The sequence below is a fragment of the Nicotiana attenuata genome, chromosome 12 (genome assembly GCF_001879085.1).
Source record: "Nicotiana attenuata strain UT chromosome 12, NIATTr2, whole genome shotgun sequence".
Classification (NCBI taxonomy): domain Eukaryota; kingdom Viridiplantae; phylum Streptophyta; class Magnoliopsida; order Solanales; family Solanaceae; genus Nicotiana; species Nicotiana attenuata.
This window is the reverse complement of record NC_032000.1, coordinates 46,469,364-46,485,332: the sequence shown is the minus strand read 5'-3', so window position 1 is coordinate 46,485,332 and position 15,969 is coordinate 46,469,364. Positions and strand designations below refer to the sequence as shown.

General features: G+C 35.5%; 1 protein-coding gene across 1 annotated transcript; it reads left to right on the top strand.

Moving 5' to 3' along the window:
- On the top strand, positions 3,301–5,035 carry LOC109236264 (protein DOG1-like 4). Its single transcript, XM_019402463.1, has 2 exons — positions 3,301–3,881; positions 4,613–5,035. The coding sequence occupies exons 1-2, from the start codon at positions 3,405–3,407 to the stop codon at positions 4,838–4,840; spliced, it is 705 nt and encodes a 234-aa protein (XP_019258008.1). The 5' UTR covers positions 3,301–3,404; the 3' UTR covers positions 4,841–5,035.

The window sequence follows — 15,969 nt, the reverse complement described above, 5'->3', positions numbered from 1 at the left end:
TCATATGTGAAGGCTCGACATATGGTCGAGAAGGGTTATTTGGCATATTTGGCTTACATCTGTGATACTAGTGCTGAGGTTCCTTTCTGGATTTGTTTCCGATTTTTTGTGAGTTCCTAGAGTGTTTCCTATAGACTTGCTGGGCATGCCACTCGATAGAGATATCAACTTTTGCATTGACTTGGTTCTTGGAACTCGGTCTATTTCTATTCTACCATACCATATGGCCCCAACTGAGTTGAAGGAATTGAAGGAGCAGTTGTAAGATTTTCTAGACAAGGGATTCATTATACCGAGTGTTTCGCCTTGGGGTGCGCCGGTGTTGTTTGTGAAGAAGGGGGACAAATCAATGAGTATCTGCATAGATTATCGATAATTTAACTAGGTCACTATCAAGAATAAATATCTATTGCCGAGGATTGATGACTTATTTGACCAGATTTAAGGTGCCAAGGTGCTTTCCAAGATCAATTTGAGGTGGGGCTACCATCAGGTAAAGATTAGGGCATCAGATGTCCCTAAGATAGCTTTTCGGACACGGTATGGTCACTAGAAGTTCTTGGTGATGTCATTTGGCTTGACTAATGCCCCAACAACCTTTATGGATTTGATTAACCGTGTGTTCAAGCCTTTAACTGGATTCCTTTTATGATCGTCTTTATTGATTATATTTTTGTATACTCCCGAAATCGAGAGGAGCATGAGTAGTACCTACGGATCGTACTTCAGACTCTAAAGGATCGTCAATATATGCCAAGTTTTTGAAATGTGAGTTCTGGTTAGACTAGATTGCCTTTTTGGGGGATGTTGTATCTTTCAAGGGCATCAAGGTGGATCCTAAGAAGATTGAGGCAGTTTAGAACTGGCCTAGGCGTACTTCTAGTATAGAGATTCGGAGCTTCTTGGGTTTGGCAGGTTATTATCGTCAGTTCATGGAGGGGTTTTCATCTATCTCAACCCCATTGACCAAGTTAACCTAGAAGGGTACTCTTTTCAGATGGTCTGATGAGTGTGAGGTGAGCTTTCAGAAGCTCAAGGCTGCATTTACTACAACCCCGGTGTTGGTGTTGCCTACAGGTTCGTGATCTTATACCATGTATTGTGATGCATCGCGTATTGGGCTTGGCGCGTGTTGATGCAGGACGGTAACGTGATTGCCTACTCGTCTCGTCAGTTAAAGGTTCATGAGAAGAATTACCCTGTGCATGATTTGGAGTTGGCAACCATTGTTCACACGCTAAAGATTTGGTGGCACTATCTATACGGCGTTTCATGTGAGGTCTATATCGACTATTGGAGTCTCCAGCTCCTGTTCAAGCAGAAGGACCTTAATTTGTGGCAGCAGAGATGGTTATAGTTACTGAAGGACTATGATATTACCATATTATCTCATCTGGAGAAGGCCAATACAGTGACCGATGCATTGAGTAAGAAGGCAGAGAGCATGGGCAATTTGGCATATTTACGGGTAGTGGAGAAGCCACTAGCCATGGATGTTCACGCCTTGGCCAATCGGTTTGTGAGGGTAGATATTTCAGAGCCTAGCGGGGTTCTTGCATGTGTTATGGCACAATCATCGTTGTTTGCGTGTATCAAGGCTCACCAGTTTGATGATCCTCACTTGTTGGTGTTGAAAGACACGATGCAGCGGGATGGTGCTAAGGAGGTTGTGATTGGAGATGATGATGTCATGCGACTTCAGGGCCGGATTTGTTTTCCAAATATTAATGGGTTGAGAGAGTTGATCCTTGATGAGGCCCACAGTTCGTGCTATTCCATTCACCCAGGTGTCACGCAGATGTACGGTGACTTGAAATAACACTATTGGTGGCAGAAAATGAAGAAACATATTGTTGATTTTGTCTCTTAATGTTTGAATTGGCAATAGGTGAAGCATGATCGTTGGGCACTGATTTGGTTCGTGATACTTTGAAAAAGGTTAAGGTGATTCAGGAGCGGCTTCGTACAGCTCAGTCTATGAAAAAGAGTTATGCGGACCAGAAGGTTCGAGAAGTGGCTTACATGGTGGGTGAGAAAGTTCTTTTCCGAGTGTCTACTATGACGAGCGTGATGCTGTTCGAGAAGAAGGGCAATTTGAGTACGAGATTTATTGTCCCGTTTGAGATCTTGGAGAGAGCTGGGTAGGTTCTTTATAGGCTTTTATTGTCTCTTATCCTAGCAGGCATACATCCGGTATTCCATGTCTCCATGCATCAGAAGTACTGTTAAGATAGATCACATGTTTTGGACTTCAGCATGATGCAACTTGATGAGAATTTGACAAATGAGGAAGAGCGGTGGCCATTCTAGACGTACCGGCAGGTTTGAAAGTTGAGATCCAAGAGTTTTTCTTCTATAAAAATGCAATGAAGAGGACAGGCGATTGAGGAGGCTACGTGGGAGTCCGAGTCTGATATGCGGAGTAGATACCCATACATTTTTACCATTTCAGGTATATTTCTATGTCCGTTCGAGGACGAACGTTTCTTTTAGAGGTGGAGAATGTGACGACCTGATAGGTCGTTTTGAGTAATAGGCTTTATTTCAGTATTTCGAGTCCTCTTATAGCTTCATTTGATGTTATATGACTTGCGTGTGTGGTCCATGTCATTTTTCGAAAAGCTTTTATGTGAAATTTTGAAGAAAATGTGATTTTTGGTTTTAAAAACAACTAGAGTTGACCACGGCAAACGTTCTTGGTAAACAATCTCGGATCGGTGTTTAAATGATTTCGGTATGTTCGTATGATATTTTTGGACTTGTACAAATGTTCGGTCGGGGTCTCGGGAGACCCGAGGGCATTTCGACGTGGTATGTGGAAAGTTAGAAAATGAGTTTTAACTTTGAAAAATCTTGAGTTTTAATGATCGATTCTTTATATTTGATGTTAATTAATATACCTCCTCTTATTTCTGTACATGCATCCTATGTGGGTACTCTTTTTTTTTTTTTTTTTGGTTGGTATATGTTGACTGTATGATATTTAACATTGGTTCAGTTTAATTATCAAAAAAAAAAAAAATGGGTTCAGTTACTTTAAACGAAAGCAATTCGACCAACAAATCACGTTGAGATTTTCGAAACTCATCAACTATTATTGGTTCCTCATCTAATTATAGATATTTTGCCAAAATAACTTGTCCTTACCATGAAGGGACATTCTTCCACCCGATGCAAATCTTCCGAGTCCCAAACAAAAGACTGCAGGCGCCACCTCTCTATGATCATGCACATATATAATATTACTAGCTTCCAAAATTCGAAGGCCTATAAATCAACCACCCAAGAAACCTACGGTATCAAACCAAAACGAGAAAACTAGAAAAATTAACTCGAAGGATTATATATTAACCCAAGTTTTAAACTTCAACCCTAGAGTCTCAATTAATCTCCTAGGGGGGAAAATGTACAAACAAAAAGGAAAAATGAGTGGTTTTCATCAATTCCACGAAGAATGGTATGAACAACTTGGTGAACTTGTCCAACAACTAAAGAAAGCCCCAAGACCTGCAGCTAACCAAGAACAACACGAATTGCACACACAGCTAATCCAAAAATTCACTTCCCATTACTACGAATATTACCGTGTCAAGTCCATAGCAGCAAAAAAGGACATACTCCATATGTTCAGTGCACCATGGTCTAATTCTGTAGAGAGATCTTTATATTGGATTGCTGGTTGGCGACCGACTACAGCTTTCCACATAATTTACACTGAATCCAGCATCCTTTTTGAGTCTCAAATCGTTGATATCCTTCGTGGGTTCGGTAACGGTAACCTTGGGGATCTTTCACCTAATCAGCTTAGTCGGTTCAGTGAGTTTCAGTACGAAATCATCCAGCAAGAAAATGCTATCACTGAACAACTCTCAGATTGGCAGGCAAGCAGCTGGAATTTCTTCTTGTTCTTCTTGTACTTTTATTTTTTTTTTTGGTTTTTTGGTTTCTTACTTTGCAACTGACGGCGTACGAGAATTTTTACAAAAAAGATATATTATGTGTAAAGGGCCATCGCAGTAAAATTAGTTAACATTGAACTTATATTTTTGTGTAAAGAACTTGTATTTTATTATATTATACTACTAGGTAACTTTCTTTATTGTAAGTTAAAATTTCTAAGTACTATTTTTAATGGGAGATCGCTTGTGGTTATATATTTATCCGCATGGGCGGATTTAGGAGGGTGTAAAGGGTTCGAACCCCCTTCGTCGGAAAATTACTACTCTGTATATATAAGGTAAAATTTCTTTTGCTACCTCTATATATTATGCTTTGAATTCCCTTGACACAGCTCAAAAGTATAGTTTAATGGTCAATGGGGTTCAAAATCTTTGTAAGATCATTGTCAAGGCGGTTCAATTCTCACTAGCTATAAAAAAAATTTAACTTTTCTTTTTTGAACCCCTTACCAGAAATTCTGCCTCCACGACTGTTTATCCGGTGATCATATTAGTATAAAAGTTCTTTTACAGTGATAATCTACAATACATATAACACGCTATAATAGATTAAATTAAGTATACCTATAGCATGAAAATGTTTACGCGTCAACAAGACTACAAGTTATTAATTAAATGTTACGTATAATTGTATATTTGCAATTAACATGTAGGATAGTGCAAATGATGTGATTGGAACCATGGGAGACATTGATGGCAAGATGGAAAGGCTGGTGGAGATATTAGAGAAAGCAGATCAAGTGAGGATCAAGACCATTGAGACCTTGCTGCACCTTTTAACGGCACAACAAGCGGTGGAGTTCCTAATTGCAGCGGCGCACTTGCTCTTTGGCATCCGTGGTTGGGGAGTCAATCACGACCGTCAACGAGCAGAAGGATGAGTTTTGATTTGTAGTTTGGTTTTTTCCTTTGTTTCTCTTTGTGTCGGTTTTGGACTCCGATTAATCCAGATCTGGCGTTCGGGCAGTTCGGATTGGATATCTAAATTTCGGTTTAGATTATCGGTTTTCGGATTGACAAAATGACAATCCAAATTCAATTTAAATAAGCTTGATTGGATCAGATTTTTTAAGTTTAGTGTCTGATTAATCGGTTTATGTATTTTGAATTTTCGATTTTGAGCATATAAGTTAGAATTATTTCTTCTTTTTAGTACTCATGTTAAATTACCTGAAAAGTTCCTCACTCTCACTACAATCATCCAAATACAGTATTCAAATAATAAAATTATTATCAAGGAAATACTATAGAGACATTAATAGCGGCGATAAGAAGTAACAATTGTAAAATTATTTCCAAATAGAAAGTATTCTAACGAATATCGATAATGGATTAAATATGTAGTATAAAAATTTTGGATTCTCGGACATCCAAAAATCCAAAGTAACAAATCCAATATCCAATTCGAAATTAAAAAATTTTTAAAAATAAATTCAAAATCCAATCCGTAATTCGAAAATCCAAACCAAAAATCCAAAAAAATTGGAATTCAATTTAAATTTCGGGGTTGTCCAAACTATGTCCCTCTCTCTCCCGGTCGGGAAAATTTCACTTTTGAGAGTGATAACATGCTCTTTAATATCGGTTATTTCATCTTTAATATTCGATTTCGAGTTTTTTTTAAGGAGTGAAGAATTACTTATCTCTCGATCAGTACCTTTGATAGCAGTTTAGTTTGTAGTTTGGTTCGGTGGTTAGTATCATGTGACCAAAGCATTATAATTTAGATCGTAATGTACGAGTTTGAACTCTAAACTCTAATTACTTCAATATTATTATTTCCTGTCATTTTATAAGATTTAATTAACAGATTAATTTGATTTATATGTATGTTAAAGTGAAGTTTAAAGGAGTCTGATAAAATTAGCATAAAAATTGTATAATAATATCAAACATTTTAAAACGTAATAAGACGGAAACATGCCATATGGAGTTATAATCAATAACTAATTAGGAAAATCCATTGAAGATTATGGTGGGCTCATAAAAAAATTTGAACCTTATTAGAAGTCTCCAATATAGGTTCTGAAAATAAGATAAATTTTAGATGAATAATATTTTCAAGTCTTATACAATACGAAATTGAATTTATTAGGAATCCAATGCAACCAATACTAGGAATCTAAATTTATCTCAAATTAATGTAGTGCCAATTGCGAACATGAAATGGAAGATATATAAATAAATTGTCACGAAAAAGTCTTAGAGAAAATAACAATTTAAGCAAAACTTTAGATTATGCAAAGATACCGATCTGCCCTAGGAAAATAAATTGGTTCGCCATTTCCCTAACATTATAAAACTAGTTCAAAATACCGATCTGCCGTTAGGGCCCTCCACCTACTTGGGACTGGAACTGGCTCTTAAACGACATCTGATGCCCCTAGAAGTGAACATTGATGCTGTACAGGTATTGCATCTGCTACATTATGATAATATGCACTATGCTAACTTGATCACTGACTGCAGGTACCTCCTGGGCCTATTGCGTAATGCCATCGTGGAGCACACCTACAGGGACGGTAACGAGGTGGCTGATGGTTTAGTTAAAGCTGGATGCACTATATCAACAACAGCTACACCATTATTTTTTGAGGAACCACCGGATTTTGTTGAAACCTTTTTGCATAACGACCAAACTGGAGTCCCGCGTATAAGGAAGAAACACTGCTTATTGCAACATATGACTGATGAAGACCAGGCTTTTGCCAATCAAAACATACACACTATGTGCATGGATGCTTCCACTAGCCCTTTTGTACTAGATACTCACAAGAGGGCACATGTTGTTTCTACTACTAGTTCCTGCGTTACAAACAACTCTGAAATGGATGCCTTTGCATCTACCTCCCTGTAGCTACGTTAATTATGTTTAATGCAAGTTTATCTTTTTTACCAAAAAAAAAAAAGCTTAATATATCGTCGAGGTAAATACATGTTCGATTCTTAGCTGAGAGAACAGAGAAATGAAATGAGGAAGAAGAGAAATTGAAATTGTATTCTTCTGACTGTCGATCAATACAATGTTGCACTCTTATAGTGCTAAAATCCCTAACTCCACTAACTAACAGTACATTTATAGCTGTCAAAACAGCCACTAATAACTAACTAATTTTAACAAACTCAAAAAACTCCCTTTACTTCTATTGTGTACAATTTGGTGCCCCATATCCCAAGACTTCCCCTCAAGCTCGAGAGTGAAATACAATGAACACTCCTAGCTTGGAAAGAAGAAAACGGTGTTGTGCAACACCAAGTCCTTTTGTCATAATGTCTGACAACTGAAGCTTTGTTGAAATATGATTAGGTGTGAGCAGTCCACTTTTTATCTTTTCCCGGACAAAGTGACAATCAATTTCAATGTGCTTTGTTCGTTCATGAAATATAGGATTTGCTGTAATTTGGAGGGCAGCTTTGCTGTCAGAATAGTGATCAACTGGTTGCTGTAAAGCAACATTCAATTTCTTTAATAGGCCAACTAGCCAAGTAACTTCAGTTGCTACTGCTGCAAGACTCCTATACTCAGCTTCAGCTGAGCTACGACTTATTGTTTGCTGCTTCTTGGACTTCCATGATAGCAAAGACTCCCCCAGTTTTATAACATATCCAGTAATTGACCTTCGTGTATTTTGACATGCTGCCCAATCAAAATCACAGTAGGCAGTGAGATGAGAGATAGGACCCCTATTCAGAATTATACCAAGTCCAGGTGAGCCTTTGATTTATATGTATATTAAGGTGAAGTTTAATGGAGTCTGCTGAAATTAGCATATGTATATATATATATATATATATATATATATATATATATATATATATATATATATAAAGCTGGGAATTGGCAAGGTGATGTGGCACCTTTCAATGCCTAGCAATTGTTTTATCTATTATCTCCTTTTTTTGGCAGTTTTCCTTCACTCTTTTCATTAATTATTAAAAAATACAGAATAAATAAAAGACCAAATAGCTGTTGAAGAAGCTCAACAGTTTCTAACACTCAAAAGTTCTACTAATATTTATACCTAAAAACGTTACGCTTTTTGTAACAACAATTTTCATGGTAGGTATTAACTGGGGAATGAATGATAATTATGAACATTAACAACTATTCTATCAATATTTTTGTATAGGTCGTTGCTCGCATTAGGGAATGGCATTCTTCTAAATATTATTGAAGCAAAAATTGGTCTCACAGTCCAGATGAGCAAGATCTGGATGAGAGCATGACAAATTGTGAGAAATCAAATCTGCGGTAAAGGAGGAGAGATCTGATCAAAATGCTAAAATCAGAGCGGAGATTCACCACTAATTTGGATAAATTTGAAATAACTGCTTTAAATATAGGCAAATCTCCTTTTCTTTCACAGGCAAAGCATCCTAATAATGCTCTAGCATCTCAAAAAATATATTTTTATCATGTACAACATGTACCACCTTCTTCCATATAAAACTCATAACAAAGAAAAGTAGAGTAACCATATAGTCCAAAAATTCAATTGAAAGACTAAAGAGAGGGTAGAATAGCAGAGTACAGAGAGAAAAGATTTTCTTACGAGACACGATATTATACAATCTTATTATTGATCACATGTAACATCACTAAAATTGTTGTGAGGAGAATACACTGGGTGATAAAGAGAAAAAAGAAAGAAATATTAAGGAAATTAAATTAAAAGAATATATCTAATTAGTAGAATAAATATTATCATGCATTTATTGTATTTTACGGCTTTTTTTTTTTTTAGTATGTATTTTACTTGTGAATGAATACTTAAACAAGTGTAAGATCTACAATCCAGAATTACCAAAAAATCTTATTCTATACACGTTGTCGATGCATTAAAAATTTGAAAGAAAAATCTATGAAAGTGTATAAAATAGGCTTCCCATGTTTATTTTAGTTTCTTCTGATTTTAGCCTATGCAATTATTCTTTGTTTATTTTATAATAGAAAAAGAGTAATCTTATACGGCTACATTTCGCTTGATACTGAGGAAGACGTCTCTTGATCAATTCAACTTTGAGAAAGACATATATAATATTATGCTTGATCGTTTTGTGAATATTTCGAATTTATGAAATTTTTGAAAAGATTTTTTTTTTAGGAATATTCCAAAAGTTATAGAAATTTCGAGATGAATTATTCTTTAGTGGTTATAATTAGAATTGAATTGCAAATACCAAATAGAGTAGATCATATTATTACAATTTCTAGATTGTTTATTCATGAAAAAGAAAAAAAGAAGTAAAAGGGGTTCGGAACTTTCTTATATTTTATATAGATTGCTTATTTTCTTGTGTTTAATGTTATTATATGAATAAAATTGGAATTTCTAACATATCGAATTGGTTAGATAAGACACACATAATTAAATTAATTATTTTTAAAAACTTTCAAGAAAAATTAATAATATGCACATTTATATCAAAAAATATTATGTATAAAAATATATGTCCATAATCACACTTATATAAGTAGTAAAAATATAGTCACATATTTATAAAATAAAGATGGAGTTCCAAAAATTATGTCAAAGTTTGGAATTAAAGGAACACTTTTTTCCTTTTCAAAAAAAAAAAAAAAAAAAAAAAAAACGAATGTACGGTAAATCGACAGATCAACGGCTCAAAAGGAACTATCTTTATAAAAATTTAAGTACATTAAAAATATACAATTGAACTTTCGGCTATTTATAGTGTTCATATATTAACATATTAATTTTATTATAACTATGAGGGTTATTTTCCCTAGTTGTATAATAATATCAGACTTTTTAAGACGTTTTACGAAGGAAACGTGCCATATGGAATTATAATCAATAACTATCGAGAAAATCCATTAAAGATTATGGTTACGATTTATTTTTGTATCACAAATAATTTGTTGCAAACAAATTGGCACGTCCAGTGGGACCAGTTCTGCCCTTCATCTCTTCCTCCTGCAAATCGAAATTACAAGCTTCAAAATTTTCTATTGTGATGATCGGGTACTTCAAGTCTCGTCTTCAAGTTTCGCCACGGCTACACCCCGACAAACCTTGAAGTAGGGGGCATTTGTAAACATCGAAATCTTAATGGATCAAGTTAAATCCTAACTTTAAGATACTACAAGACCTCTTGAAATCCTAGGAGTCTGTCAGTGTTGCTTAGAGGCTACTCTACCAAAACCCTAGGTCACTCTTATAAAAAAGGGTTGCATAATCCTTTAAAAAAATATCTCAAAAATAGAGATCATCTCGAAAATCCCATAAACTCACGGGATATTCACAAAGAGATCAAGACGTGGCCGGATAATTCTTGATAATCAAATACTTCAAGAAGATCCACAACATACTTCATGGATATCAAATAAATCCATGAAAGCTCGCACCATCCTACGTTCGAGAAACACGCTTTTCTAGCCCTCGAATCACGGAGATAATTAGGAGAGAAGAATCAAGGGGATAAAAAGAATTGTACCCGCGTCTTTTTATGAATAAAATTATGTTTTTTAATATTTATATTGTGGTTACGATTTATTTTTGTATCAACAAATCCATTAAAGATTATGGTGGACTATATAAAAAATTTCGAACATTAATTAGAAATCTCGAATCTAAATTCTGAAAATAAGATAAATTTTAGATAAAGAATATTTTCAAACCTTATATAATACGAATTTGAACTTATTAGGAATCCAATGCAACTAATGCTAGGAATCTAAATTTATCGCAAATTAATCTAGTGCGAATTGCGAACATGAAATAGAAGATAAATAAATAAATTGTAACGAAACAAGTCTTAGAGAAATTGACAATTCAAGCAAAAACTTTAGATAAAGAATATTTTTAAATCTTATACCCCCACGAATTTTAATTTATTAGGAATTTAATGCGAGTAATGATGCAAATCTAAATTATTGGAATTAATCCAATTCGCATAGTAAACACCAAGTGAAAGATAAACAAAAAAAATTACGGAGAAGGATTAAAATACCCCTCTACTATTTAAAGATAAATATTTAAACCTCTGTTATACTATAGGTTTGCAAGTGCCATAACCTTATAAAACTAGTTCAAAAATGCCAATCTGTCGTTAGGATCCTCCACGTGGCATGCCATCTCATCACAACTATCCCATTTTACCCTCCCTACTTCTTCGACCACCACCTCCCTCTTCATCCAATTACCCCAAACTACCTGTATAGGTCGAAATTTGGACGACCACGACCGCTACTGAGTGTAGCAAAGAATGAGGTCCTTACGATGTAGCGTCCTTCGGTTGTTATGAAGGGTGACAACCAACATCGGTTAGTGAAGGCACGACGCCTGCAATAGTGTTAGCATGATAGAGAACAGTAGGAATATGCTTTTCGAATATTCCTTATGTTGTACCTTTTTTAGGGTAAAAACGAGGGTTGTCCCCTATAAAGGGAAATATAACACTCCGTAGGGAGGAGAGAGTGAATACAAAAAGAACACCTTTGCTTATTACAGAGGAAAAATCCTTACATCATCCTTTGTCTTGGCTAATTGCATTCATTGCTATATTTTCCTACATTTGAAGCTCTCGCATTTATGAATAATCATTTGGTTCCAACATATTAGGAAGCATCATTCATCTTGTTTTACCCTTGTACTACTTAATCTAGATTTTATTATTCTTAGCTGAGATTTACCTCTTCATCTTCATCAATTGATTTAATCAAAAAGATTTTAATATCTTTTGGTCAAACACTACCAACAATTGGGTGTTGACTTAAGACTGATCTCTATGTATCCTATTCCTACACAAGTATGGTGGCAGAGAATTAAACTTTTTCTATACAAATTTGTTTACCCTGGAATCCGGATAACAATTGAATTTATATGGGGTTTTAAGGATCCGTGAACTAAAAGATACAAAAGGTTTGGATTGAGGAAAATAAAAGATAAAGACTCAACAATTGCTGTTAAAGTAAATAATCGCAGAATATAATATTGCTTGGAACAATTGTGCTTGATAGCGTACAAGAATTGAGAGAGATGGTACTGTAGTGTAATGGTTTCCGGTCCCCTCTTTATGGGGTCTTCTCCCCTTTTATACATTCTGATTAAGAGTAAAAATAAGGTAGGTAAATTAATTACATCGTGGATCCTTGTAATTACGCCTTAATGGCCTGAAGTGGTTGAGAAAATCACATTTGGGCGAGATATCCGGCGACGCTTGGTTATCCGTTACGAGTCCGGCTTCCGACCTTGTGTGTTTCTCCATCCGGTGGTGACTCATATCGAGCTCTGCAACGGTCTCGAAATGACTCGACCTCGGTTGTAGACGTGGCCGTCGTTCTACCTTGCATCCAGGTCGGGTTCGATGGCCCCGACTTGCCCCGGACCGGACCCAACCCGGTCGGGCTCAAGCAAAAAAGGGTATCACCCAATACAACATTATACAGTTATAATTCACAATCAAGTACTTACCTTTGTCCATGAGTAAGGATTCAGTTTCATTCTAGGCAAACTCCCATTGTATTCCACTGGCTCAAAAGTTATTGGCCCTACTATATATATTCATAAGCTAAAAAGTTAGTAAGGGAGTAACTAAATGTCTTGTCGAAAGCCAGAAAATTTGGTGATTCAATTCTTGTATACACTATTCTGGGGTGTTTTAAATGATCACAACCCAAAGTCTACCCTTTAGCTTGTAGTGTGAAATCAAGAGCTTTAATTTCTTTGGGGAAAGGAGTTAATCCCACGTATGGTTAATGAATTTTACCCACTATAATTGTTGAGTGTGTGAACAAACTCACACATTGGTAAGTAAAAAGATTGTGAGGCAACACATAAAATTAGGGATCCGTTAATGGTGAGAGGACTTTTGGGAAAAACCGCGTGGGCTTGGTCTAAAGCGGACAATGTCATACAATAAAGATATCTTCGTGGTAGTTGAGCCCGACACCTGGTATCAGAGCTCAGGTTCAACGGGATGAATATGGTGATGGCAGATACTCTGACGATGTGGGTGACACACATGAATCTCGGAAATTGACCCGTGGAATGGTGATAGGCCACGTGAAACTTAGTTCGAGGGGAGATTGTTGAGTGTGTGAACAAAATCCTACATTGCCGGCTAAAAAGATTGGGAGCCTATATATAAGGTGTACGAATCTTTTAATGGTGAGAGACCTTTTGGAAAACGTGCAGGCTTACCTAAAGCACAACCATGTTATTAGGCCGTTTTAGTCCAAGAACAACATAAAGTTAGAAGACTACTTTTTTTGTCATAATAAACTGAACTTATATTACCCACCATGACAGTGAAGTTATCATTTTACAAACTTACCAAATTAATGTTTATCATATATAAATTTAACCATGTAAAATAGTTTAAACTATCCATCAATAGAGCTTAGGGGTCGTTTGGTAGAGTGTATAAAAAAATGTCGAATAGGGTGTATTAGTAATGCTGGTATAAGTTATGCTTGCAATAGTTATGCTAGCATTAGTTATGCTGACATATTTCTTATCCATTATTTGGTTTGATTTATTAAAACATTGCACAATTTCTAAAGGAATTATTTGTTTACAAAAATACCCTCATAATCAGTCCATCACTTCATCTTTTTAAAAGAAACATATGTTGAAGAATGTTTTTATATGTGATCACGCCCAACTCTAGTCCTAAAAAGGATAAGCGGTCGCTGTAAATATAATCCGGTCTAAAAGTCCGGAGTCGAATCCCACAGAGAACTAAGGCTTAGCTATATCTGTTTAATATCACTAAGAAGACAAGTTTGAACAATTTTCTAAATTATAAAGATTGAGATTTATATTTCTAACTAATTAACTAGCAAATACTACAAATCGGTAAAATTATCAACTAACGAGACAAAGGGTTGGAGACTAAATTAAGGAGGTCTAGAGTTATGATTTCCCCAATTATCGGAATCCTTCTAGCTATGTCCCCTACAATTTTGCCAATGTATTCTCTACTGATCGTGAACACTTTAGGTGCCGTAATTCTCTCTCGAGCAACTACAACAATTTACTAGACATATTCTCTCGAACTACGCTAGTTGGCTTTATCTAACCGCTCATTATGACCACGTCAAGGCTTTGTTATTTCTAAACCTGCCTTTAAACCCGCTGTATTGATTTCTCACATACGTTAGGAGTAACGTTGTTCAACAACCACCTAAATATGTATCCTTTCTCAAGCAACACATAATAAATAGGCACAGTCAATCGATGACCATTCAATCAACAACAATAAACACGTAGTTGAACAAGTAGAGAAATCCAACGGCTCAATTATATAAAAACATAGCAAGAATTTATCCTACAAAAGGTTCCATCAAAACCCTAGAAAACGAATTAGCTATTCATAATAGTATGTAAAACTACAATACTAAAAGTCATAACCAACAATAAAAGATAGGAAGAGGAAGGAAAAAGTCGTAGAAGAATTCCCCGCCTTGCTCTTATTGTGTTCTTGCCTCCTTAGGTCGAATCTCCGGTCTCCTTAGCCTCTTTCGGTCTAAATTATGTTAAAAGTGTGTCCAACCTCTCAAAATACCGTTTTTCCATGTATGTATACCAAGTAGGGTCGGGCCCAAACTATTATACCTTCTCCTACACGAAAAAGGATAATTTTTTCACGTCTGGATAGCCGCGGCGCGGTCAACCGCGGTACGAACGCAGTATATGGCAAGTATACTGCCTCAGCCCGCCTCAGGTCCGCGGTCGCGGTTTCGACCGTGTTTTTCACCCTTTTACTTTTGGAATTTGGAAAAACGTAAAACATGAAAGTTGTAGCCCTTTGAGTTAGCTTTCCAACCATATATTTTGGAGCCCAAATGGAGTTCTGAACAAAAATTTATGTATATTTTTCTAGACAGTGCGCAATATACCTACTTGATTCTTTGTTTTGTTGCTCTATCATCCGTTGACCCCCGAATACGATCCCAGCTTAATTCCTTGGGCTTTTACTCAGACTTCAAAGCTCCAAATCACTTAAATCATTCCATAACATCTACATAGCTCGGAATCACTCCTATAAGGCATAAAGCACACAGTTAGTGCAAAACACTAGCGATTAAAGCGCAAACTCAACTAAAGTGCAGTAAATTAGAGTGTAATAATCGACTAAAATACGTAATTATAGCCTATCACCAATATGAAAAAGATTTAAAAAATGGTTTGATTTGTCTACCTATATTGTAGTATAGAACTGAATATTTATTTATAAAACAGAAAATATGTTAAGTATTTATTTATTTACTAGGGATATAATTATATTTCCCACTTTCTTGGATTATTTCAAACTTGAATTAATATAATAGCATTTTTAATCAAGCATAAATTTTGAAGGACGATTTTGTCTTTAACTAACCTAATGCATGCATTAAAACTCATTGCATTGTTATACCATGGTTTCTTATGCATTAGATATGCATAGGATAATATCAAATAGGATGTATAACTAATGCATAGGTTCAAAAATTATATCAAACAAGGTATTATTAATACACAAAGCTAATGCATGCATTAGTTTATCTAATGCACCCTAACAAACGACCCCTTAAACTCTTATGACATACCTATCTCATAGATAAGCCCTAATAAAGCAGAGCAACCAGGACCTCCTGTTATCCAAAGTAGAATAGGGTCTGATTCTGGATTAGACTCCGACTTAATAAAATAGTAGAATAGTTGCACATCTTCTGAATCACCTACTCCAATATACCTGGAAACACAGTTTTAATCTAATTAATATCAAAACTTAAACCATACTAATATATAATGATTCTCACAAAGAAAACTACAAACATGTTGAGGAAACTAAAATACCGTTATTAATTCTAGTTTCTCACCCAGTTTCCAGTTCAAAAGAAAGCGGTCCTTTAAATCCTGGAAGTAACATCACTGGTGGACCAGCTATTGCAAGCTGTGAACATAGCTCTGTTACATGAAGAACTAAAAGCAAATAACTTAGCTCTATTTTTGCCATATTTCTTATCCAATAAAGTTTGCTTAAAGTTAAGTTTTATATA

Coding starts and splice junctions, on each gene's coding strand:
- LOC109236264 (XM_019402463.1), top strand. CDS start 3,405: ATGTACAAACAAAAAGGAAAAATGAGTGGTTTTCATCAATTCCACGAA. Junction 3,882..4,612: donor AACAACTCTCAGATTGGCAG/GCAAGCAGCTGG, acceptor ATTAACATGTAG/GATAGTGCAAATGATGTGAT.